Source organism: Anabrus simplex, chromosome 5, assembly GCF_040414725.1.
Source record: "Anabrus simplex isolate iqAnaSimp1 chromosome 5, ASM4041472v1, whole genome shotgun sequence".
Lineage (NCBI taxonomy): Eukaryota > Metazoa > Arthropoda > Insecta > Orthoptera > Tettigoniidae > Anabrus > Anabrus simplex.
The window spans coordinates 331,495,978-331,520,067 of record NC_090269.1 but is presented as its reverse complement, the minus strand read 5'-3'; the positions used below and the strand labels follow the sequence as shown (position 1 = coordinate 331,520,067).

The following is a 24,090-nucleotide window of genomic DNA, read 5'->3' as shown; positions in this document are numbered from 1 at the left end:
GTAAGTGTCCCTGAAAATGTGAAGATGGTACATCAGTGTTACAGTGCTCGCAGTGAATAGTTTGAAGTTCATGATTTTTTCTAGGTTTTTTACTACTAGTACTTTCTACAGCTACATCCGTTTTATTACGCTTTTCTCCTGTTACCTGAGGGCAAGTAGATACCTGATGTGCTTCTACTAAGTGAGCCTCGTATCGCTCTACGTTAGCAAAATACACACCACAAACTTCACATAAAGCAGATGTTATGCTAGGGTGTTTTGATTTTATATGGCGCATAAAGTTATCTCGCCTTGTGAACGTAACGTTGCACTGCCCGCGGGGAAACGTATCAGACGCATCACGATGTTTCGATTTTACATGACATGTGAGGATGTCACGTCTTCTGAACGTTTCGTTGCACTGCGAGCAGGGAAACATCTGAAAAGAGAACAACCAATAGAGATTAGCCTAAAGTTGCGATGTTCAACGTATAGAGGTCGGACATGGCTGTAAGTTTGAAATTGTAAGATTAACCTCTTCAATAGCATGAGGATTAAAGAGAACAACTATTTATCAATAGACTAAAGTTGCGATGTTCGGAAGAAACCAAGTTTCAACCTATAGAGGTCAGACATGGTTGTGAGTTTGAAATTATAAGATTAACCTCTTCTACAGCATGTAGATTGAAGAGAACAACTATTTATCAATAGACTAAAGTTGCGATGTTCAAAAGAAACCAAGTTTCAACGTATAGAGGTCGGACATGGCTGTGAGTTTAAAATTATAAGATTAACCTATTCTACAGCATGTGGATTGAAGAGAACAACTATTTATCAATAGACTAAAGTTGCGATGTTCGGAAGAAAACAAGTTTCAACCTATAGAGGTCAGACATGGCTGTGAGTTTGAAATTATAAGATTAACCTCTTCTATAGCATGAGGATTGAAAGAGAACAGCTATTTATCAATAGACTAAAGTTACGATGTTCGGAAGAAACCAAGTTTCAACGTATAGAGGTCAGACATACCTTAAAATCTTCGCGCTGCAAACTGTTACTCGGATGAATAAAATGCGTGCGTTCAAGCCTGAAACTTGAATGATAATATTCTGGTCGTACCTAAAAAGAACGAACATACATGAATGTAGTGTAGGGTACGTCAGCTAGCCTAGCTATCTTTACAACACAAAGATCGAAACATACCTTAAAATTGTACGTGCTGCAGACTGTTACTCGGATGAATAAAATGCGTACTTTCAAGCCTGTAACTCGAATGATAATATTCTGGTCGTACCTAAAAAGAACAAACATATATGAATGTAGTGTAGGGTACATCAGCTAGCCTAGCTATCTTTACAACTCAAAGTTCGAAACATACCTTAAAATGTTCGCGCTGCAGACTGTTAATCGGATGAATTAAATGCGTACTTTCAAGCCTGTAACTCGAATGATAATATTCTAGTTGTACCTAAAAAAGAAAAGAAAATATATGAATGTAGATGTTTATTACCTAGCGTAGAAGTTGCTTTGCAAACAGTAACTAACAGTTCAGGCTTACCTTAAGTTGAAGGCTGAAGAATAATATTCACAGCAGACAGTACTTAGATGGGAGATGTGCATGTAATAAACACACACAAAGAACTGTGAGCGCTTCACGCAGCCTGCAGCGAGTAAATATGCTCCTTGTTACCAAGCGGATATCAAGAATTGCAGATGTTTGCAGTACAGTTGGAATGAAATGATTATGCAACAAGAGCTCTCCTGAGGGTCTTACGCTGAGTTCTGCAGGCTGACGTATTTAAGCCGGGATCGAACCTGCTGTTGATGCCGAGGTGTCAGAATTTAAGAGTTCTGCAGCAGATTGAGCCTTGGAAAGTTAGCGCGCGATCCTCGACCTCTGGACTTAAACGGGAGGATACTAAGCTAAGCAAGAAGCCGACATCCGCGATATTCCTTACCTGTAGGCACTTAAAGGTATTGAGCTAAAACCGCATCTAGCTAGATCATGTAATTACACGTTATGACGATCGTGCAGGTCCCTCGCCTAGCATTTGCTTTTTTACAACTTCCGACTGTAGGGGTTCGAACCCGCTATCTCCCGAAGTAGCGAGAATGATTGCGGGCACACGAGTGTTGAGGGTGATTCATTTGTCGGATGGAGGCTATGTGCCGGCACCGGGTTTTACCCTCTCCCTACTGTAGTATATTACATTCTTAGGTAGTTTCGAGGGCGTGCAAAAAGCCAGCATTAAGTAAGGGCTGTTGATGGGGACGTCAAACCTTGTACAGGCTCCTTCGTAAATGATTATGAGTATTGATGGCGATTCATCTGTCGGATGGAGGCGATAAGGCTGTGTGCAGGCTTCATCGGTAGGAGTAGGCTATGTACCGGCACTGGGTTTTACCCTCTCCCTACTGTTGTATATTACATTCTTAGGTAGTTTCGAGGGCATGCAAAAAGCCAGCATTAAGTAAGGGCTGTTGATGGGGACGTTAAACCTTGTGCAGACTCCTTCGAAAATGATTGTGAGTACAAGATGTTGATGGCGATTCATCTGTCGGATGGAGGCGATAAGCTGTATGCAGGCTTCATCGGTAGGAGTAGGCTATGTGCCGACACTGGGTTTTACCCTCTCCCTACTGTAGTATATTACATTCTTAGGTAGTTTCGAGGGCGTGCAAAAAGCCAGCATTAAGTAAGGGCTGTTGATGGGGGCGTTAAACCTTGTGCAGACTCCTTCAAAAATGATTGTGAGTATAAGATGTTGATGGTGATTCATCTGTCGGATGGAGGTGATAAACTGTGTGCAGGCTTCTTCGGTAGGAGTAGGCTATGTGCCGGCACCGGGTTTTACCCTCTCCCTACTGTAGTATATTACATTCTTAGGCAGTTTCGGGGGTGCGCAAAAAGCCGGCATTAAGTAAGGGCTGTTGATGGGGGTGTTAAACCTTGCACAGACTCCTTCAACAGGAGTAGCCTATATGCCGGCGCCGTGCAGGCTCTTTCGATAGGGGTAGGCTATGTGCTGGCACTGTGTTTTAACCTCTCCATACAATCATAATATTTTATGTTAGGAACTTACACCAGCTAAATGCTACACGGCTAAGAAAACGTTCTGTGAGTTACAAGTGGCTTATCAGCACGCAGTGTCCTCGTTCAAGGTTACTACAGCTGGAAGCCGAGTGTGCAATTTCAGTCAACGCGTGCATTCCTCACATCGCTCTGACTGACTGCGCCGATACAACTTCAAAGACTGTGGAACAAAAAAGCAGTGGAACAAAAAATGTAACCCGGTGTGAGCACATAGCCTGCTACTAAAGCTTAACACTGTAAATGTATGGAACTCCTTTTTTATAGCTAGATATGGTTCCTAACGTAACAGGGCCGGGATTAAAAATATGTTTTACAGCCGAGTGCCCCTTCCTAACATGAGATTTTAAATTGCAAGAATCTGCTTTACGGCCGGTTGCCCTTCCTGACGCTGAAAGACCAGAATTTAGCCAGTTACCCTTCCTGATGTAACAAGACTAGGATTTATTTTTAGACTGCACTTAGCTAGAAATAGCTACACGAAATTATTATATAGAAAGAGAATTGCCAGCTCTTACAGTTTGGTTTAGTGTGCTTGCCTCTCACCCGGCAGTCTCGGGTTCGATTCTCTTGGGATTAAAAATATGTTTTACAGCCGAGTGCCCCCTCCTGACGCAAGAGTTTAAATCGCAAGAATCTGTTTTACAGCCGATTGCCCTTCCTGACGCTGAAAGACCAGGATTTAGCCAGTTACCCTTCCTGATGTAACAAGACTAGGATTTATTTTTAGTCTGCACTTGGCTAGAAATAGCCACACAAAATTATTATATAGAAAGAGAATTGCCGGCTCCTACGGTTTGGTTTAGTGTGCTTGCCTCTCACCCGGCAGTCTCGGGTTCGATTCTCTTGGGATTAAAACTATGTTTTACAACCGAGTGCCCCCTCCTGATGCAAGAGTTTAAATCGCAAGAATCTGTTGGGATTGTCCTTCCTGACGCTGAAAGACCAGGATTTAGCCAGTTAACCTTCCTGATGCAACAAGACTAGGATTTATTTTTAGACTGCACTTGGCTAGAAATAGCCACACAAAATTATTATATAGAAAGAGAATTGCCGGCTCCTACGGTTTGGTTTAGTGTGCTTGCCTCTCACCCGGCAGTCTCAGGTTCGATTCTCTTAGAACGAAGGTGCACTCCAAACACATCATTCAATGTTCTGATCATATGTTGTATCGATTATATTCTTAATCACTTCTTTTGTAATATAATCTTCAAGTATTCGATAAAGCTATGCCTTAACAGAGCAGGGCAAAGGAGGTTATAACAATCGCCATCTTATGCAAGCCGTTCAGAACTGTAGTCTTGTTTTCTTTTAGAACAAAGGTATTCCTTGACATGTTCTTTTTAAATTGTCCCCTACTATGATCAAGAGCGCAGCACGGTGCTCTCAGATGGCGGATGTGGAATTTGCCGCCACCACATGTCAAAGAATAAAGATGCCAACACGATGCTCTCTTGGCAGCTTTTCAAATTGTCCGCCACCACAGAGTGCAGCGCAGCGCTCTGTAGATTAAAGATGGCGAATGTGGAATTTGTCACCACCACATAGAGTGCGGCACTGCGCTCTCTTGATTAAAGATGGCGGATGACAGCTGACGGAATTGCCCGCAAGAGTGCGGTACGGTGCTCTGTAGTTTAATGATGGTGGATGACAGCTGACGCAAGAGGGCGGCACGGTTCTCTGTAGTTTAAAGATGGCGGATGACAGCTGACGCAAGAGGGCAGCACGGTGTTCTGTGGTTTAAAGATGGTGGATGACAGCGCATAGGTTTGTTTCCAAACAAGGGAATGTAGAATTTTTCAAATTGCCGCCACCACATTTCAAAGGTATCTAGCTAAAGAGTGCAGCACTGAGGTTTGTGATGCAAGATGGCAGATGACAGCTGTCAGAAAAAAGCACGTGAGTTTGTAGAGTACGTGGAATTTGCTGCCACCACGAAGAAGGCAGCACTGTGCTCAAAGATGGCTGCTGTCACGTGGAATTGTCTGCCACCACATTTCAAAGGTATCTAGCTAAAGAGGGCAGCATTGAGGTTTGCGATGCAAGATGGCTGCTGTCAAAAAGCATTTTTCAAATTATCCGCCACCACATTTCAAAGGTAAGTAGCTAAAGAGGGCAGCACTGTGCTCTGTTGATAAAAGATGGTGGATGTCAGCTGTCAAAAAGCACGTGGATTTGTTTATCTCGCGCTAGTGAGGTTAAGTTGGTAGCACTAAGGTTTAGGCCTGCCAAGATGGCAGCACTGCCGATGACAGGTGACGAATTTAGCTACTGCGATAAAGAGGGTAGCACGGTGCTCTGTAGTTTAAAGATGGCGGATGACAGCTGACAAAAAGCACGTGGCTTTGTTTATCTCGCGCTTGTGAGGTTAAGTTGGTACTACTGAGGTTTAGGCCCGTCAAGATGGCAGTACTGAGGTTGGCGATGCGTTGTTGTCTGTCAAAAAGCACGTGGCTGTCAGAAAACACGTGGATTTGTTTACCTATTCATATCTCCCGCTAGTTAGGTTAAGTTGGTACCACTGAGGTTTAGGCCCGTCAAGATGGCAGCAGTGAGGTTAGCGATGCATTGTTGTCAATGACAGCTGTCAAAAAGCACGTGGCTTTGTTTACCAATTCAAATTTCCCGCGGGAGGCGGAGGAGGCCTCTGGGAAGGCCTCTCGGGAGGCGGAGGAGGCCTCTGGGAGGGCCACCCGTGAGGCGGAGGCGGAGGGGGCCTCTGAGAGCCCTGAGGCGGAGGCGGCCGCAGAACGCGCCTATTATACTACTGCCCTAAGTCAAAAATTTCATTCGAAGATTGTCAATAGTTGATCTGAGAAGGACTGCTGTAGACATAATACCACAATGTCAACATATCCAAAAGTAGCATAAAATCGATCCTCAGACAGTATAATTTGCACTAATTTCCACAGCAAAAAACCATTCATATCACCGAAGAATTGGAAGGCATGTAATGCCTTTGCCACAACACATAAAGACTGGGACAGTCAACACAGGTCTCGCGTGCTTTGGAGTGATGAGAGTGTAAATTTAATTTGTTTTCTTCCATGAAATTCGGTATGTATGAAGACCTCTTCACGCTTTCAGAACATTATCATATATTTAGGTTTGATCCCTATCTTCAACATATAATAGCCCTAAAGAAAACATATCTAAACAGCATGTTACTTATTAAGAATCATAGCTCACTCTGGGGGTCAGTGGTAGTGTGTTGGCCTCCAGATCCCAAGATCACAGGTTCAAACTTAGCAGAGGTAGTAGGATTTTTGATGACAGAGAAAAAGGTCACTCCACTCCCCATGTTATACAATGTCAATATGTAGAAGATTTCTGGTGAGAAATTTGGCTTGCAATAACTGGCCCGTTACAGCTGAGTTTCTCTCTCCTCTGACTGTTCTAATAACACTAGATGGTTTGAATTCAATTGACTATCACTCTATTGATGAAATAATAATAATAATAATAATAATAATAATAATAATAATAATAATAATAATAATAATAATAATAATAATAATAATAATAATTGTATGGCCTCAGCTACCGTGTGCAGACATTTCGATTTGATGCCATCTGGCTGTCTGCTTGTCAATTTCGACGTTCCGTTTTACTCTAGGTCCACTAGATGGCAGACAGAGTAAACCGGATCTCTCTTGGGCGTCTATGGTTGAGATTTAATTAATTTTCATCACCAAATGGCTCACAGAGAAGAAATTCATGTCACCATTTTTGCTCCAAGACTGAAGTTTTCTCGTCTGTGAGTTAGAAAATAGAAACAATTCCATTGAATTATTAAAAGGTAGGGGAGAATATTAAAGGAAAAGAAAATCAAAAGCAATAAAAGAGAGTTGAGTTTGGGTTGAAGAGAGAAGTACAGTAAAGTCTAAAATGGGTCAGAGGAGACACTATAAAGATAGAAAGGATATAAAGAAGGTTAAAGAGATTAGAGAAGAAAGAAGATAAATAAATGAACCATTTCAGTTTTCAATCTTCTGATTACTCAATGGCTCTTTCACTGCGAAGTATTTGCATTATCTAAGTGCACCCATTTTTTAATTTTCTTCTTTTTCCTTTTGTCTCTTGAACCTTCTTTATTTTCTTCCCATATTTTCTGCCTCCCCAATAATTTTAGACACTTCCTTTCCTCATCACACCTTTATTCTACTCCTTTCCATCTTTTTTATCTTTCTTTTATTCCTCTTTACTTTATTTTTCAGTAATATTCCTCCCTATCCTTTTTTCAACAGTAGTCTGATACCTTGTTAATTTCTATTTGCAAACTCATGAATGAGAAAACCTCAGACCCAGAACACAATAAATTGGAAGGAGCTGTGTCAGGGTCATGGTCCTGATTTCCAACATAGAATACGAACCACGTGACAGGTATCTTTAAAATAATGTACCTACAGAATTATTTTTTGTGTTCAACCCACCAAACTAAGTAACAAACCCTCGTGGACCAGTTGAAACTGGCTAGAGACTGTCAGGAACTGAATTCAGGCCTCTTAAACTAAAGAATAGCAGTAAAAAAGGCATGTACCCAACACAGAATGATTAGGAGGATAAAATAAGATTTATTGACATAACATAGTAAATAGAAAATGAGAACAAAAAAAAAGAACAATTAGGGGAATACAAAGGGAGAAAGGATACTCACATTCATAATCTTTTAGGGTATTGTGAACACAGTCGAGTCATTTAAATCATAAAATCCAAGCTAATGAAGTTCAGTGTAAGCGTCACAGTGTAACGGACTCGTCACTTCACCGGCATCTATTTTTCCACACACATGAAAGAAATATGTAAACTATGTAACATTGTGTTTTTTACATGGAACATTTACAAACCAGTTATCACAAACACGAGACCAAATAAGATGATTTTTACAGACTTACCTCTATACAAGTTCTGAAAGGAATATCACCATCTTCATCAGTGAACATTGCTCTGGTGGCATCAATGAGAAATATAACACCATCTCGCCCTCCCCACTCAGAACTATTCTCTTCATCCTCATTATTTTCATCATCACTATCATCCCATGTCACAGTACTCATTTTCTTCACAGAATGAAAATCAATCAAAACTGAAAATAAATAAAAAAGTTCCATGGTAACCAAATTATATCAAAAATTGACGCTATGCATAATGTTGTATACCAATAACACATACATACATACTGTACATGTTTATTACTGTAATATATAAAAAATGAATGTTGGTCTGTTTGTCATTCTGTCTTTCTTTCTTAAAAATTACTTGAAAGATCAAGCTCAACCTTGGCAAGTTACAGTTCGTACCTTCAGTTAAAACACAGAGTTATTCACCTAAGATGTTACATCAAAATAACTACTGATCCACTGATGATATTGATATTTTGGTTCCATATTCCTAAGCAGTATTAAGGTCTCATGAAACATTGTGCTACCTTTCTCCATGGGATTACACTACCCAGCAGGATTTTTGTAGCAAAATACCTGATAAATAATTTTAACTAAATAAAGTCTCCTGATTTAAGAACCATCATGTTTGCATCACATCTAGTTTTAGTGTTAATCGCCATTTACTGTCTGAAAATGTGACACTGTTGCTCGGTGCTGCTTTGCAAAAACAGCAAATCAGCTGTTCTTAGCCTACATATAAATTTTCACCTATTCAATACATAGTTTTATTTACACTGCATGTATTTACATTACAAGGGACTAGTTCCAACCCTATTCGGGGTCATCATCAGCCATATTTAAACAGTAACACAATATTTGACGAAATCCTAAAACATGTTTCTAATGAGCAGTAAGAACAGTATGAAACAAATACTGTATAAAATTAACACTATGATGTGTGGTTGAATTAGGCGAAGTGCTATGGTGCTAAAAATGTTGCACATGAAAGTGAAATATTACGTGTGATAATAGGTGAGCAGTATATAATACAAGTACACAAATACGTTAAAAAGTCTGGGTATAGAAGTACAAATGAGGTGCTCTATGTTGTGGATCAACTTGAATCGAATTTTTTAGACACATGGTGACATGGTGTTTCAGATAGAATTCAGTAGGTCCTGGCAATACATTACGATTGTGGACCGAGTGTTATGGTACTAAGACTGAACACAATATAACGTGACACTTATAATTAAAGTATACAAGTATGTACAAGAGTAACAAATGTATACATGATTCTCTCTAGAAGAATCTGTGAGGAGTTGATTATACAGTGTATCAGCTTAAGCAGAAATTCTGATATTGGTGTATGAGATAACAAAGCTATGTTGATATGAATGCAGGATTGATTGTTGGAACTGTGCAGACTGAATATGAAGTTTTTTAATTCTTCTGGACCGAGCTCGATAGCTGCAGTCGCTTAAGTGCGGCCAGTATCCAGTATTCGGGAGATAGTAGGTTCGAACCCCACTGTCGGCAGCCCTGAAAATGGTTTTCCGTGGTTTCCCATTTTCACACCAGGCAAATGATGGGGCTGTACCTTAATTAAGGCCACGGCCACTTCCTTCCCACTCGTAGCCCTTTCCTGTCCCATCGTCGCCGTAAGACCTATCTGTGTCGGTGAGACGTAAAACAACTAGCAAAAAAAAAAATTCTTCTGGAGTTGTAAGTAGACAATGCGCGTGGTGATATGAATGGGTGGAACTCTCAGATCATAGCGGAACTAATGGGACCTGTTAAAATGAGAAAAAGTCAGTGAAAATGCAAAGTATGCTGAAAGAAGAATAGATAACAAAGAAGTGAATGGACACTCACCTTGCGCAGCAGTATGTGCAGCTTAGCTGGTAGTGTGAAGCTGATGGCGGAAGGAGATATATGGGAGGGGAAGAAGATGAGGGGCAGGCGCATGCGGGTTGGGCAGAGTTGTAGTGGCTTGGGAGTGGATGGGGGGGCGAGGGGGGGAATTTAAGGTGGAGCTGAAGGGTGTGGGAGAAAGGGTAAATGTTTTAGAAAGGTACCTTTAATTAAACTTAGGATCAAATTGTGGTTAGCTGAATTATTGTTTCTGAGAAAAGTTATAAATAAATCATAAAAAGATGTTGGGTTTCTCTGAGATTTCATTAAGATTGTACTTGGCGTTAAAATATTGGTCTAGGTATATGTAGTAATTTTTCATTATGTGAGTAAAGGACCCTTATTTGCTAATTCAAGAATGTCTATATCTTGTTCGATATTGGTGAAATTATGGTTATTACCTTACATGTGTTGGCCGATAGCTGAAAAATTATATTTTATTGTATTATTGTGCTCGTGATATCTTATATTGAAGTTTCTTCCGGTCTCCCCAACATAGGACTTGTTACAGGTATTGCGTTAGATCCTATAAACTCCTCATTTTAAAAAACATATGATCTTGTAGATATGTGACGTATTGTGTAATATGTTCAAGTTCTTACTGTTGGTTTTGAAAGCTATATTAATGCTTTGTTTCTTAAAAATATTAGTTATCCTGAAAATATCTTTAAAATATTAGTTATCCTGAAAATATCATTGTTGAACATGAAGGTGGAAAATGTTAGAAGTTGAGCAAACTTGAGCAAACCAGAGATACAAGATTTCATTACTGTATAAAATCTAGTTGTAAACAATAACTTTTTCACTTTCGACAATGTCATATACCAGCAGGATGGTTTGGCAATGGGATTATCAGCCTCAGGCATCTTGGCAGAGAAATACCTGGATTTCCTCGAATACAACAAAAATGACAATAAATTTGATAACACTCACTTCTGGGTCAGGTATGTTCACGATGTATTTGTAATTATGGATGAAAAATCAATTAACGCTTCCATCACCCTCCTAAGACTCAACAATACTGATCCTCATATGAAATTCACACTAGAAACTGAATTAGATCAAAAAATAAACTTTGTAGATTTATTTATCACTAGACACTCAGATTCTCTAGGTTATAAAATATGCAGGAAACCTACTCAAAGAGCTTCCACTATTCGCCAAGATTCAATGCACCCCCAGTCCCACAAACAAGCTACATACAATAACCTAGTTCATCGAGCTTTCAGCATATCTATGTCCAAGAAGGATCTAAAGAATGAACTAAACACAATCCGTGGAATTGCAAAATCCAACGGATTCAGCAATCATGTTATAGAAAGGATAATCAATAAACACAAACATCACCCTAAAACTACTCTCAAAAAAGAAGTAACTAAACCTCTTAACATTTTCCACCTTCACATTCAAAAATGATATTTACAAGATAACTAATACTTTTAAGAAACAAGGCATTAAAATAGCTTTCAAAACCAACAATAAGAACATGAACATTTTACACAATATGTCATATATCAACAAGATCAAAAGTTTTTTAAAATCAGGAGTTTACAGAATCTAATGCAATACCTGTAACAACTCCTACGTTGGGCAGACCAGAAGAAACTTCAATACAAGATACCCCGAGCACACTAACATAACAAAATATAATTTTTCAGCTATCGGCCAACACATGCAAGATTATAACCATAATTTCACCAACATCGAACAAGATATGGACATTCTTGAATTAGCAAATAAGGGCCCTTTACTCAACATAATGGAAAATTACTACATACACTTAGACCAATATTTTAACGCCAATTACAATCTTAATGAAATCTCTAAGAAACCCAACATCCTTTATGATTTATTTATCGCTTTTCTCAGAAACAATAATTCAGCTAACCACAATTCGACCCTAAGTTTAATTAAAGGTACTTTTCTAAAACAATTACCCTATCTCCCACAACCTTCAGCTCCGCCTTAAATTCCCCTCCTCCTCCCAATCCCCATCCAAGCCACTACCACTCTACCTAACCCGCATGCACCTGCCCCTCATTTTCCTCTCCTCCCATATATCTCCTTCCGCCACCAGTTGCACACTACCAGCTAAGCTGCACATACTGCCGCGCAAGGTGAATGTCCATTCGCATCGTTGTTATCTATTCTTCTTTCTGCGTACTTTGCGTTTTCACTGGCTTTTTCTTATTTTAATAGGTCCCACTTGTTCTGCTATGATCTGAGAGTTCCACCCATTTATATCACCATGCACAGTGTCTACCTACAACTCCAGAAGAATTAAAAATTTCATATTCAGTCTGCTCAGTTTCAAAAATCAATCCTGCATTCCTATCAACATAACTTAGTTACCTAATACACCAATATCAGAATTTCTGCTTACGCTGATACAGTGTATAATCAACTCCTCACAGATTGCTCTAGAGAGAATCATGTACACATTTGTTACTCAAACATTTGTACATTTTTGTATACTTTAATTTTAAGTGTCACGTTATATTGTGTTCAGTCTTAGTACTATAACCCTCGGTCCACAATCGTAATGTATTGCCAGGACCTACTGAATTCTATCTGAAACACCATGTCACCATGTGTCTAAAATTTCGATTCAAGTTGATCCACAACATAGAGCATCACATTTGTACTTCTATTACCCAGACTTTTTAACGTATTTGTGTACTTGTATTATATACTGCTCACCTATTATCACACGTAATAATTCACTTTCATATGCAACATTTTTAGCACCATAGCACTTCGCCTAATTCAACCACACATCGTAGTGTTAATTATATAGAGTATTTGTTTCATACTGTTCTTACTGCTCATTAGAAACTTGTTTTAGGATTTCGTCAAATATTGTGTTACTGTTTAAATATGGCTGATGATGACCCCAAGTAGGGTTGAAACTAGTCCCATGCAATGTAAATACACGCAGTGTAAATAAAACTATGTATTGAATAGGCGGAAAACTTTTTATGTTTATAATTTATATGTAATCATAGTTCAATGCGGACCAACAACATGAAATTTATAACCCTTGTTGTTGTTGTTAGCCTGGCCATGGTTTGTTCTGTTATTGTTGTGCATTTTTATCAATCCACCCTCCACACCCTTCCATCAAATTTGTCTCCTCCATTGAACTCGTCCGATATCAGAGTTTATTTTTAGAATTGTTACTGCCTGAAATGCAGAGTTGCGGTCTAGTCCTGTGGCAGTCAGCTGCATCGTGAGAGTAGTGAAAATCTAGCTTGTTGTTTTTATTGTGCTGTGTTATGAAAATGTTGAGTGTGTCAGGAATTAGAAAAAGATGTGTGAATAAGCCAAACTCATTCTGTTACATGTGTGGGTGTTATATAATGAAGGAGCAGAGTAGGCCAATAACTGCAGTGATCAAACCTTTATATTATGCATATTTGAAAGTAAAATTAGGAGACTTGGACAAGGTGTTGTCTCTCCACATAATTTGTAAAACATGTCTGAAAAACTCACTACAGAGGAGCCACAGTATTTTTTTTTTTTTTTTTTTTTTTTTTTTTTTTTTTTTTTTTTTTTTTTTTTTTTTTTTTGCAAGTTGCTTTACATCACATCAACACAGATAAGTCTTATGGCAATGATGGGATAGCAAAGGCCTAGGAGTGGGAAGGAAGCGGTTGTGGCCTTATTTAAGATACAGCCCCAGCATTTGCCTGGTGTGCCAATGGGAAACCATGGAAAACCATCTTCAGGGCTGCCGACAGTGGGGCTCGAACCCACAATCTTCCAAATACTGGATACTGGCCGCACTTAAGCGACTGCAGCTATCGAGCTCGGTACACGGTAAATGTAAAGCCCTTCCACTTGGGATAGGAATGGTTTGGTGTGAGCCTTGGGACCATACCAGACACTATTACTTTTGTCTTTGTAAAGTATCTGGATTTAATAAGAAAATCAAGGACAGTATTGTGTACCTGAATTTAAAGTCGGCGATGAGACCCGTTCCTCATGACCAGAAATTCCACTATCTTCAACTCATACCAGTTTATCGGACTCTGAAGCTTCTTCAAATTCCGATGAGTAAGCTTATATTATATCTGCCAATTTTCCAAAATGCAGGAACCCAGTGCACCAAAATGCGGAAAAACATGACAAAATTCGTGTATTTTCTCCGCTTCAGATAATTACGAGTTCAACAGCATTAACGTAAAACACTACATGCAACCAATGACATTATAAGGAACAAAATATTTCACCTCAGTTAAACTAACACAAATATCTTTAAAACGTATCAGTGAAAACTACTTACACAATGTAATTTGTTTATGCACACGACTAATTAAAACTTTGAAGTAAAGAGTATGTTGCTGCACATAATAATACACCCAAATTATTTACATTATTTATGCCATCACAAGCGACTAATTAAAACTTTTAAGAAAAGAGTATGTTGCTGCACATAATTATATGCACCCAAATTATTTACACCATCACACACACATCTTCATTCTGATTTAACAGCTAAAGTTGTGGCTTGCTTTGCTTTCTTCAGAAAGTCAATAGAACACATGTTTGTATAACATGCTTTAGAAATTCTGGTCTTCAAAATGGAAATGGGTTCCAGAGTTCCATTGGACATCAATGACCTGAACTGTCCTGTTCTTCTTAATCAAGCTAAAAATTTGTTCACACTCTGCATTACTATGTGATATGGTAAGAACAGACAGCATGAATCTAGAGATATTTACAATGTCCATCACCTTGTGATAGTACATATATCACACCCTCGCACTGTATGTAGAAGTGAAAGATATTTTCAGTATTCGATTTATTATTATTATTATTATTATTATTATTATTATTATTATTATTATTATTATTATTATCAGTATTTCATTCGTATATTTTGTTATTAATCTTTGTAAGCTGGAAGGTAACCATATATGTAGTATTTGTAATTTGTTTTTGTACGAGTGGGAAAACATTGCTATCTTGGACTCTGGTAATTTGTATGACTCATGCGGACATCCCATTTGTTGAGATGTACTTGTTGACGGGAAGTTCTATGAGTCATGTATTATCTGCGCACTTTTTAGTGATAGATTTTTGTACTCGTTGGAGAAGTAAGAAGGGTTCCGTTAATACTGCCAACTGAATGGAAATGAAATCTGAATTGAATCGATAATATGATCGATCGATATGACTTTTATAAACCTTTATTATTTTAAGCAAACAACTGTGTCACACACACAATATACAATACTATATAACATTTTCCGTTGCGAAACGTGTTCCTAACATGAATTCAATAGTTTGGCTTTGCTGTGTAAACAACAACAGTACGAGTACGTAAAGTGTACGCCAGATGTCGCACAGCGATGATAAGCGATTCTTAGTTTGTGTTTCAAAGGTTGCCAATACGAATCTCGAAGATAACCGATGTCGACCACTTCAGCACTAGGGTGTAAATCTATCACTAAAAAGTGCGCAGATAATATATATCCCAGTCTGAGGAGATGAGCTTGTTGTGGTACTAGGAAAGTTTGATGACTCATGTAATATACCCCAGCGTTTGTTTATTTCTTGGGACCAAGTATGAGTTCAGGGCATGGCCTTGACGACAGCATCACTCATGATTGGCTGGCAAGGACCAATCCAGACATATTATCTGAGAGGAAGGGGAATGCTGATGTCTATAAAGGTTGATCAAACGGCGGGAACCAGAGAATCACTACGGAAGAGAACCACAACTGACACACTGTACGGGAAGGAAGTGGTGCTGATACACGGTACTGGAGTGACACGGCTGCAATGGACAGGACTTCAAACGTTCGTGGAGCGTAGTCTTGTTATGTGTGTGGAAAATGGCTGATCAACGGATTGTGGAGTGCTTGCGCATTAGGTATTGTAGCACTTGTGGCGGCCTGGCATTATATGTTGGTGAAAGCTATCTCAGACTTTCCATAATTTATGTTCAGGATCGATAAGCGTGCGTTACTTAAATGTATATATCTTTACAATAAGTGTTAAAATCTGTGAACACAGTATTACGAGATACAGTATCTGTGTGATGTTAGAAGTGCTGATTATGAGAATTGGCAAGTGGTATTGATACAGAGACAGTGAAGGGTATTTATCTACATATATGTACATTGTTCATCGGACTATCTACAAATGGTAGCTTAGTTCTCACTTTCTTTTTCCCACTGTTTTCATTCTTGTTGTTGTTGTAAATATGGAGTCTTCCAGCAATGTTTTGTGTGTGTATTATATGTATAATTTTGTGTGTTGATGAGGTGCTCATGCACGGATTTTGTTAAGAATATAGTAGGCTATTTTAGAATCAGTGGAGTTATTGATGAACCTAAGTGCAGTTCCTACCTATTTAATCGTTTTCAGGAGGTTAGGTAAGGCCTGCAGCAGATGTACCAGTACGCAGCATTATGTACACGTCCTGGGATATAAAGTTTATCATGCTCTATCAAAATTCAAGGGATCCATTCTGGTGAACTCTGGCGCCCATACTACGGATATTTCGATTAAATATTTTATTAATTTATTTCAAGTATTTTATGAAGCTTTTGAGTAATGTTATTTATTTACATATTTTCATTTATATATATGAAACTTAAAGAAACTTCTTAAACAATCCTCTTTCATCCTTAATGAAAGGGAGTCTCAAAAGCTTATTAATATGAACCCGAGTATTCCGACGGCTAGGGCACTACCGAAGGTGCATAAAGATAATATACCTATAAGACCCATCATTAATTTCAGAAATAGCCCTATATATAAGACGTCTAGATTTATACACAATTTTCTAAAAAAACATTATAAATTTGAGGGTAATAGGTCTATTAAGAATTCCAAAGAATTTTGCGATCGTATTAAAGATTTAAACATGCAATCAAACTATAAGATGTATTCATTTGACGTCAAAAATATGTTCTCGAATATTCCAGTATCAAAAACAATAACTCTTGTAAAGAATAATCTACTTAAATATAGTAATTTGAGTAGGCAAGAGATAGCCGATTTCATTAATATTTTGGAGTTCGTCGTCGCTAATAATTACTTTACTTTCAACGGCCAAATATATAAACAGGAAGGTCTTCCTATGGGAGCCCCAGCTTCGGGAATTATGGCGGAAATTTATATGGATTTTCTTGAAAAGAGCAAAATTAACAACATTAAAGGTATAATAAGCTGGTTGAGATACGTGGATGATACGTTTGCTATAATAGACCATAGCATTACTAATGGACAGGAGGTATTAGAACAATTAAACAATATGGACTCGCAGATTAAATTTACTTTTGAAAGTGAAAATAATAAAGCATTAAATTTTCTTGACATAACAATTATTAACGACTCTAATAATCTTAGGTTTAAAATATTCAGGAAACCCACTCAAACAGCAAACGTAATTAGACAAAATTCCGTACACCCTGCAGCACATAAGAGGGCTTCCTTTTACAGTATGATTTATAGAGCTTATAATATACCCATGTCAGAAGCAGATCGTAAAAATGAGTTGGATACTATTTATTTTATAGCAAAAAGAAACGGGTTCAACAGGCAATTTGTGGATAAAATTATTAGCAAAATTGAGAAAAAATCATTTTCCACATTAACTAAGGATACCAAAAAGAAAGAAGATAGTTACGCCCTTTTTACCTATAGTCACAATAAAATATACGATATCACGAATGTTTTCAAGAAACTTAATATGAAAGTTTCTTTTAAAACAACCAATAACAACGCTCATCTTTTCTTCAATCAACACACTATCAACAGCGGCAGTAGCAAATTTCAGAAATCAGGTGTTTACAAATTAAAGTGCCAGCAGTGTTCCGCCAGTTATATCGGGCAAACAGGCCGCAATTTTAATATAAGGTACGGTGAACATGTTAATGCGTCAAAGTACGGCAGATTCTCAGCATTCGGTTCTCATATGGACGATACTAATCATTCATTCACGGGCATACAACAAGACCTTCAAATTCTCCATTTATGTAAGAAAGGTAATCTATTGAATATTTTAGAGAACATTTTTATAAATATTGATCAAAAATGCAACCCGATTTATAATCTTAATGAGATATCGGAGGACATTAATATACTTGTCGAGGAGTTAATCAAGAAATTCTTTTCACGAAGGCGCGTGAGTAATGCTTTACCTCACGCCTCTCCCCTTACATCAAACTCCCCTCAACCTCTCCTCACGGTCAGTCCTCAACGACCTTCAAGGACGTCACTCAGTTAGCTTTAGCACTTGAGGTGGAGTGGTCGATGTAGGACGGGCAAGGAGGTGAGTGATTGGATGGGCACTTAGTTCACATTTCAATTGAATTTTATTTCTTTAGTTTCATTCATATATCTTTTTCTTTTTAGGCCCCTATTGTCAACACACTATCAGTTTCAACTTGTATCACCAGTATAACTCCACCTCCTGATCAAGAAAGCTGTTGTAATGTGGCATCACCTCAACAATATTTTTGTACAATAGACACATAATTTTATTCGCACAGCCACTTACTGTGTTTTACATTTGACAATTCGATGTTTTGAATAACATTTTTAACTTATGATTTTATTGGACTTCATGTTTCACATCATGTTCACCCCTCACTATTTTAATATTGATGATTGACAAGACGCCACCACGCCGCGTCACATGATACTAAGACTTTTTATCTACTCAATTCAACGTGTCCTCGCCTTATTTTTAATGTTTTGTATTTGTGACTGAAGATGTCCCATAAGAGGACGAAACATGTATCATGAATGTAATTTAATGTAGTCTTTTTAATAAAGACACTTGCAGTATTGTAAAGGTGGAATTATATAATCCAAATTTTCACAAGTTGATACTTTGACAATACGGGCTCCAATATGAAGTTTATTACGTGTAATGTTGATGCCAACCAGGCAGGTAGAGCTAACAAATATTTAAATCTTAAGACCAAAATTGCGAAAATAGGCAAGGACATTATATTCCTGAAAAACTGTCTCAAGGAGGGACTCGTCCCCAATTTTTTGAAATCTGTTCAAAACAAGAATGTATTGTCCTATTGGCATAGAAAGACACAACATAAATCCAACATTCTATGGATTAGGAACGAGATTAAATTTCTTTATAGGAAAAAAGCATTACATAACACTCAGTTATACGAGGCCCATCTCATCGCGTCTGCCTCCATTGCCCCATTAGAATGGAGTTCGTTTCAAAATTATGTAAATGATAAAATCGCACATGTACTTGTAGATAAACAGAACAAGTTAATCAACAAAACTGACACGCTTAGGCGCAATAGTAAGAGAACTGAGACTGATTCTCCTTCGTTTAAGGATGATAACAATCAGACTCATTCAACCATTCCTGTATTTCAGGAGCCTGTTATTAATCTCTCAGAGACTTGTTTTGATAAGACCGAAATAAGTGTTATGGAGAAAGGTCCCAAATTCAATTGGCCCGTTCAGTTTAAACTTAAAGACGCGATCACGATCACGGCGGAAGCCGAAAGTGCAATACAAAAGTTACCGATAGAGAACCAAACAGAGACGAGATTTAATATAAAGAAAAAACTTTCTAATTTAATAAATAATAATAAAGATAGATTTTCTAAACATCATAACCAAACAATAGTTTCACTGAAACAGAAAATTAAGGAGAATGGTTTGATTGTGACTAAGGCAGACAAGGGGAATGCGACGGTCATTATGAATAAAGAATCATATATACAGAAAACCGAAACCTTTTTCGTAGAGAATTCATTCAAAATTATGAAAAAAGATCCGACGAATATCATCCAGAGAAACTTAAAGAAACTTCTTAAACAATCCTCTTTCATCCTTAATGAAAGGGAGTCTCAAAAGCTTATTAATATGAACCCGAGTATTCCGACGGCTAGGGCACTACCGAAGGTGCATAAAGATAATATACCTATAAGACCCATCATTAATTTCAGAAATAGCCCTATATATAAGACGTCTAGATTTATACACAATTTTCTAAAAAAACATTATAAATTTGAGGGTAATAGGTCTATTAAGAATTCCAAAGAATTTTGCGATCGTATTAAAGATTTAAACATGCAATCAAACTATAAGATGTATTCATTTGACGTCAAAAATATGTTCTCGAATATTCCAGTATCAAAAACAATAACTCTTGTAAAGAATAATCTACTTAAATATAGTAATTTGAGTAGGCAAGAGATAGCCGATTTCATTAATATTTTGGAGTTCGTCGTCGCTAATAATTACTTTACTTTCAACGGCCAAATATATAAACAGGAAGGTCTTCCTATGGGAGCCCCAGCTTCGGGAATTATGGCGGAAATTTATATGGATTTTCTTGAAAAGAGCAAAATTAACAACATTAAAGGTATAATAAGCTGGTTGAGATACGTGGATGATACGTTTGCTATAATAGACCATAGCATTACTAATGGACAGGAGGTATTAGAACAATTAAACAATATGGACTCGCAGATTAAATTTACTTTTGAAAGTGAAAATAATAAAGCATTAAATTTTCTTGACATAACAATTATTAACGACTCTAATAATCTTAGGTTTAAAATATTCAGGAAACCCACTCAAACAGCAAACGTAATTAGACAAAATTCCGTACACCCTGCAGCACGTAAGAGGGCTTCCTTTTACAGTATGATTTATAGAGCTTATAATATACCCATGTCAGAAGCAGATCGTAAAAATGAGTTGGATACTATTTATTTTATAGCAAAAAGAAACGGGTTCAACAGGCAATTTGTGGATAAAATTATTAGCAAAATTGAGAAAAAATCATTTTCCACATTAACTAAGGATACCAAAAAGAAAGAAGATAGTTACGCCCTTTTTACCTATAGTCACAATAAAATATACGATATCACGAATGTTTTCAAGAAACTTAATATGAAAGTTTCTTTTAAAACAACCAATAACAACGCTCATCTTTTCTTCAATCAACACACTATCAACAGCGGCAGTAGCAAATTTCAGAAATCAGGTGTTTACAAATTAAAGTGCCAGCAGTGTTCCGCCAGTTATATCGGGCAAACAGGCCGCAATTTTAATATAAGGTACGGTGAACATGTTAATGCGTCAAAGTACGGCAGATTCTCAGCATTCGGTTCTCATATGGACGATACTAATCATTCATTCACGGGCATACAACAAGACCTTCAAATTCTCCATTTATGTAAGAAAGGTAATCTATTGAATATTTTAGAGAACATTTTTATAAATATTGATCAAAAATGCAACCCGATTTATAATCTTAATGAGATATCGGAGGACATTAATATACTTGTCGAGGAGTTAATCAAGAAATTCTTTTCACGAAGGCGCGTGAGTAATGCTTTACCTCACGCCTCTCCCCTTACATCAAACTCCCCTCAACCTCTCCTCACGGTCAGTCCTCAACGACCTTCAAGGACGTCACTCAGTTAGCTTTAGCACTTGAGGTGGAGTGGTCGATGTAGGACGGGCAAGGAGGTGAGTGATTGGATGGGCACTTAGTTCACATTTCAATTGAATTTTATTTCTTTAGTTTCATTCATATATCTTTTTCTTTTTAGGCCCCTATTGTCAACACACTATCAGTTTCAACTTGTATCACCAGTATAACTCCACCTCCTGATCAAGAAAGCTGTTGTAATGTGGCATCACCTCAACAATATTTTTGTACAATAGACACATAATTTTATTCGCACAGCCACTTACTGTGTTTTACATTTGACAATTCGATGTTTTGAATAACATTTTTAACTTATGATTTTATTGGACTTCATGTTTCACATCATGTTCACCCCTCACTATTTTAATATTGATGATTGACAAGACGCCACCACGCCGCGTCACATGATACTAAGACTTTTTATCTACTCAATTCAACGTGTCCTCGCCTTATTTTTAATGTTTTGTATTTGTGACTGAAGATGTCCCATAAGAGGACGAAACATGTATCATGAATGTAATTTAATGTAGTCTTTTTAATAAAGACACTTGCAGTATTGTAAAGGTGGAATTATATAATCCAAATTTTCATTTATATATTATTCATGATTTTATTTATGGGTAGTCATCAAAAGGTTATAACCTCCACGAATATTCAACAACTGTACCCAATTTGAATCATTTATAGCTTGGTTACTTATAACTCGACCTCGGATTTTAGGGAAAAACCTATTTTGTTCCTTAAGAGATAACTTAAAGTGAAGTTATATTTACATGTTTCATGTATTTATAAGGATTGAAACGGTGGTCCTATAGTGCCTAAAAATGCCTAAGTTGATTTTAGAACCTATTTTTGCCTATATTCCTATAATTGCTATATTTTACCCCTAAATCAATTAAAAACACTTTTAATTTAGTCGCAGAAACTTAAATATTTGCCGACTTGTTTTCATTATCTTGAACAGTATTTTCTTGAAATTCTATTTCAGACAAAATGTGAAGCTGTCAACCAATTACCACCCCAGAAGTCCTTAAGAACCTCCTGCTGAGAATACTCTCTTTGTTTCTTAGTTTGTGTGTCACAACGTGGGGGACAGTGTCCACTGACCTGCTGGAAACGAAACTCTTCATTCCATTCTGTGAGAAACTTTCAGTGCGTCCGTTTGCTCAGTGTGTGCATTATGCCAAAAGTGGCAGATTCCAAGACATCCTTAATTAAACAGTGGTTGCAGGAGTTTCTCCATTTCACGTCGGATGGAAAAATTATATTCTGCGACGTTTGCAGCAAAGAGGTAAGTGAAATTTGTTTTATACTTCACTCAGAACTATGTACTTTGGTGTGAGTCGTACTTAATACGAAGGCGTTCTATCTTTCTATTGTATTACATTTTATACACTTTATACATCAATTCAGCGTACGTACACTAAATGAAGTATAACAGTAAATATGAATTGGGGATTGTAGTGCATCCCGACCCCTCGATTTTTTGTTTATAGAATCGTTAAAAACTGGCATGTTTGTGTGGTACTGTAAGGTCTACTCATTTCGGAGAAAGGCAAATTTTCAAGCAGGTTTTAGAAGAGGAATAACAGTACAAACATACTGAAAAATGAAACTATCATGCTGCCGTGGGAAACCTAAAAATACGAGGTGGTAATTGTAAGAAAATTAGATATGCACTCTTATCAATTGTAGGAAGTGTATGACAGATTATACACAATGTAAATATATATAGCAATGATTTTTATTTATAAGCATACAGTAAATGTAGGGAGGAAAAAACAGAATTCAGCTACTACTACCGGTAGTAACAAAAATTTTGGCCAACATAATCTAACTGAACATAACAAAACAGGAAAAGAAATGAATTAAATTCACCTCTACTGTGATCAGCTCCTTGGGTGAATGGTCAGCATAGTCGCCTTTGGTTCAGAGGGCCCCGGGTTCGATTCCCAGCCGGATTGGAGATTTAATCCTTAAATGGTTATTTCCCCTGGCTCGGGGACTGTGCATTTGTACTGTCCGAAACATTCCTGAAACTCGCACACAATACTATCGTCCACTACAAAAGCACGCAGTTTCCTGTACACGGCCGATGTCACCCACCCTCGTTGGAGGGTCTGTCTTACAAAGGCTGGACCAGGATAGGAATAGTCACATGGAATTATTACCTCTACTGCATCACTTAAAGGTCTAGGGTGCATGTCCGTTGGAGGGATCGGGAAGCACTAGAAGGCCCTATGAATTTGAATAGTCTTCTGTGCATATTTTCATCTGGCCTATATATTTGTACGGTTTACACAATATTTGCGACTATTTATAGTTGTTGTTTCTAGGTGTCCAGTGAAAGGTGATCGCATCTTAGTCAACATGTCCAGGGGATTAAACATCAGGAAAATCTGCAAAGAAAATCAAATCTTAAACAAAGATTAACAACGGAATCGCTAACTAAAGGAAGCAAAGACTAATTCCATGCGGACTTATGCAGAGCTCTTGTGTCGGCAAATATTCCCTTCAACTCGCTTGAAAATACTTCTTTCAAAAGCTTTTTACAAAAATATTGTCATCGGAACATTCCATCAGAATCAACTTTAAGAAAAAACTACCTGGACACTCTTTACGAAGACACAGTCAGGTGGATAAGGGAAGATATAGGAGACTCATACATCTGGATCTCTGTCGATGAGACTACTGACACTCTAGGTCGTTATATTGCCCACTTGATAGTCGGAAAATTAGATCCTGACATGCCGTGTTCACCATATTTGATCTACAGCAGA

The 24,090-nt window shown here is 37.6% G+C and overlaps 1 protein-coding gene across 2 annotated transcripts in view; it reads right to left on the bottom strand.

Annotated features, from left to right (window-relative positions):
- The window catches only part of Irbp (Inverted repeat-binding protein), a 178,088-nt gene that overhangs the window by 143,496 nt on the left and 10,502 nt on the right, over nt 1-24,090 (bottom strand). Inside the window, exons 2-3 of one of the 2 annotated variants that reach the window (XM_067147594.2) lie at nt 23,189-23,709; nt 7,966-8,156 (exon numbers count right to left, since the gene is read on the bottom strand). In XM_067147594.2, the coding sequence (XP_067003695.2) occupies nt 7,966-8,127 (162 nt within the window). In that variant the 5' untranslated portion in view covers nt 8,128-8,156; nt 23,189-23,709. The remainder of the gene's footprint in view (nt 1-7,965; nt 8,157-23,188; nt 23,710-24,090) is intronic. The other variant, XM_067147593.2, reaches the window with a different exon arrangement.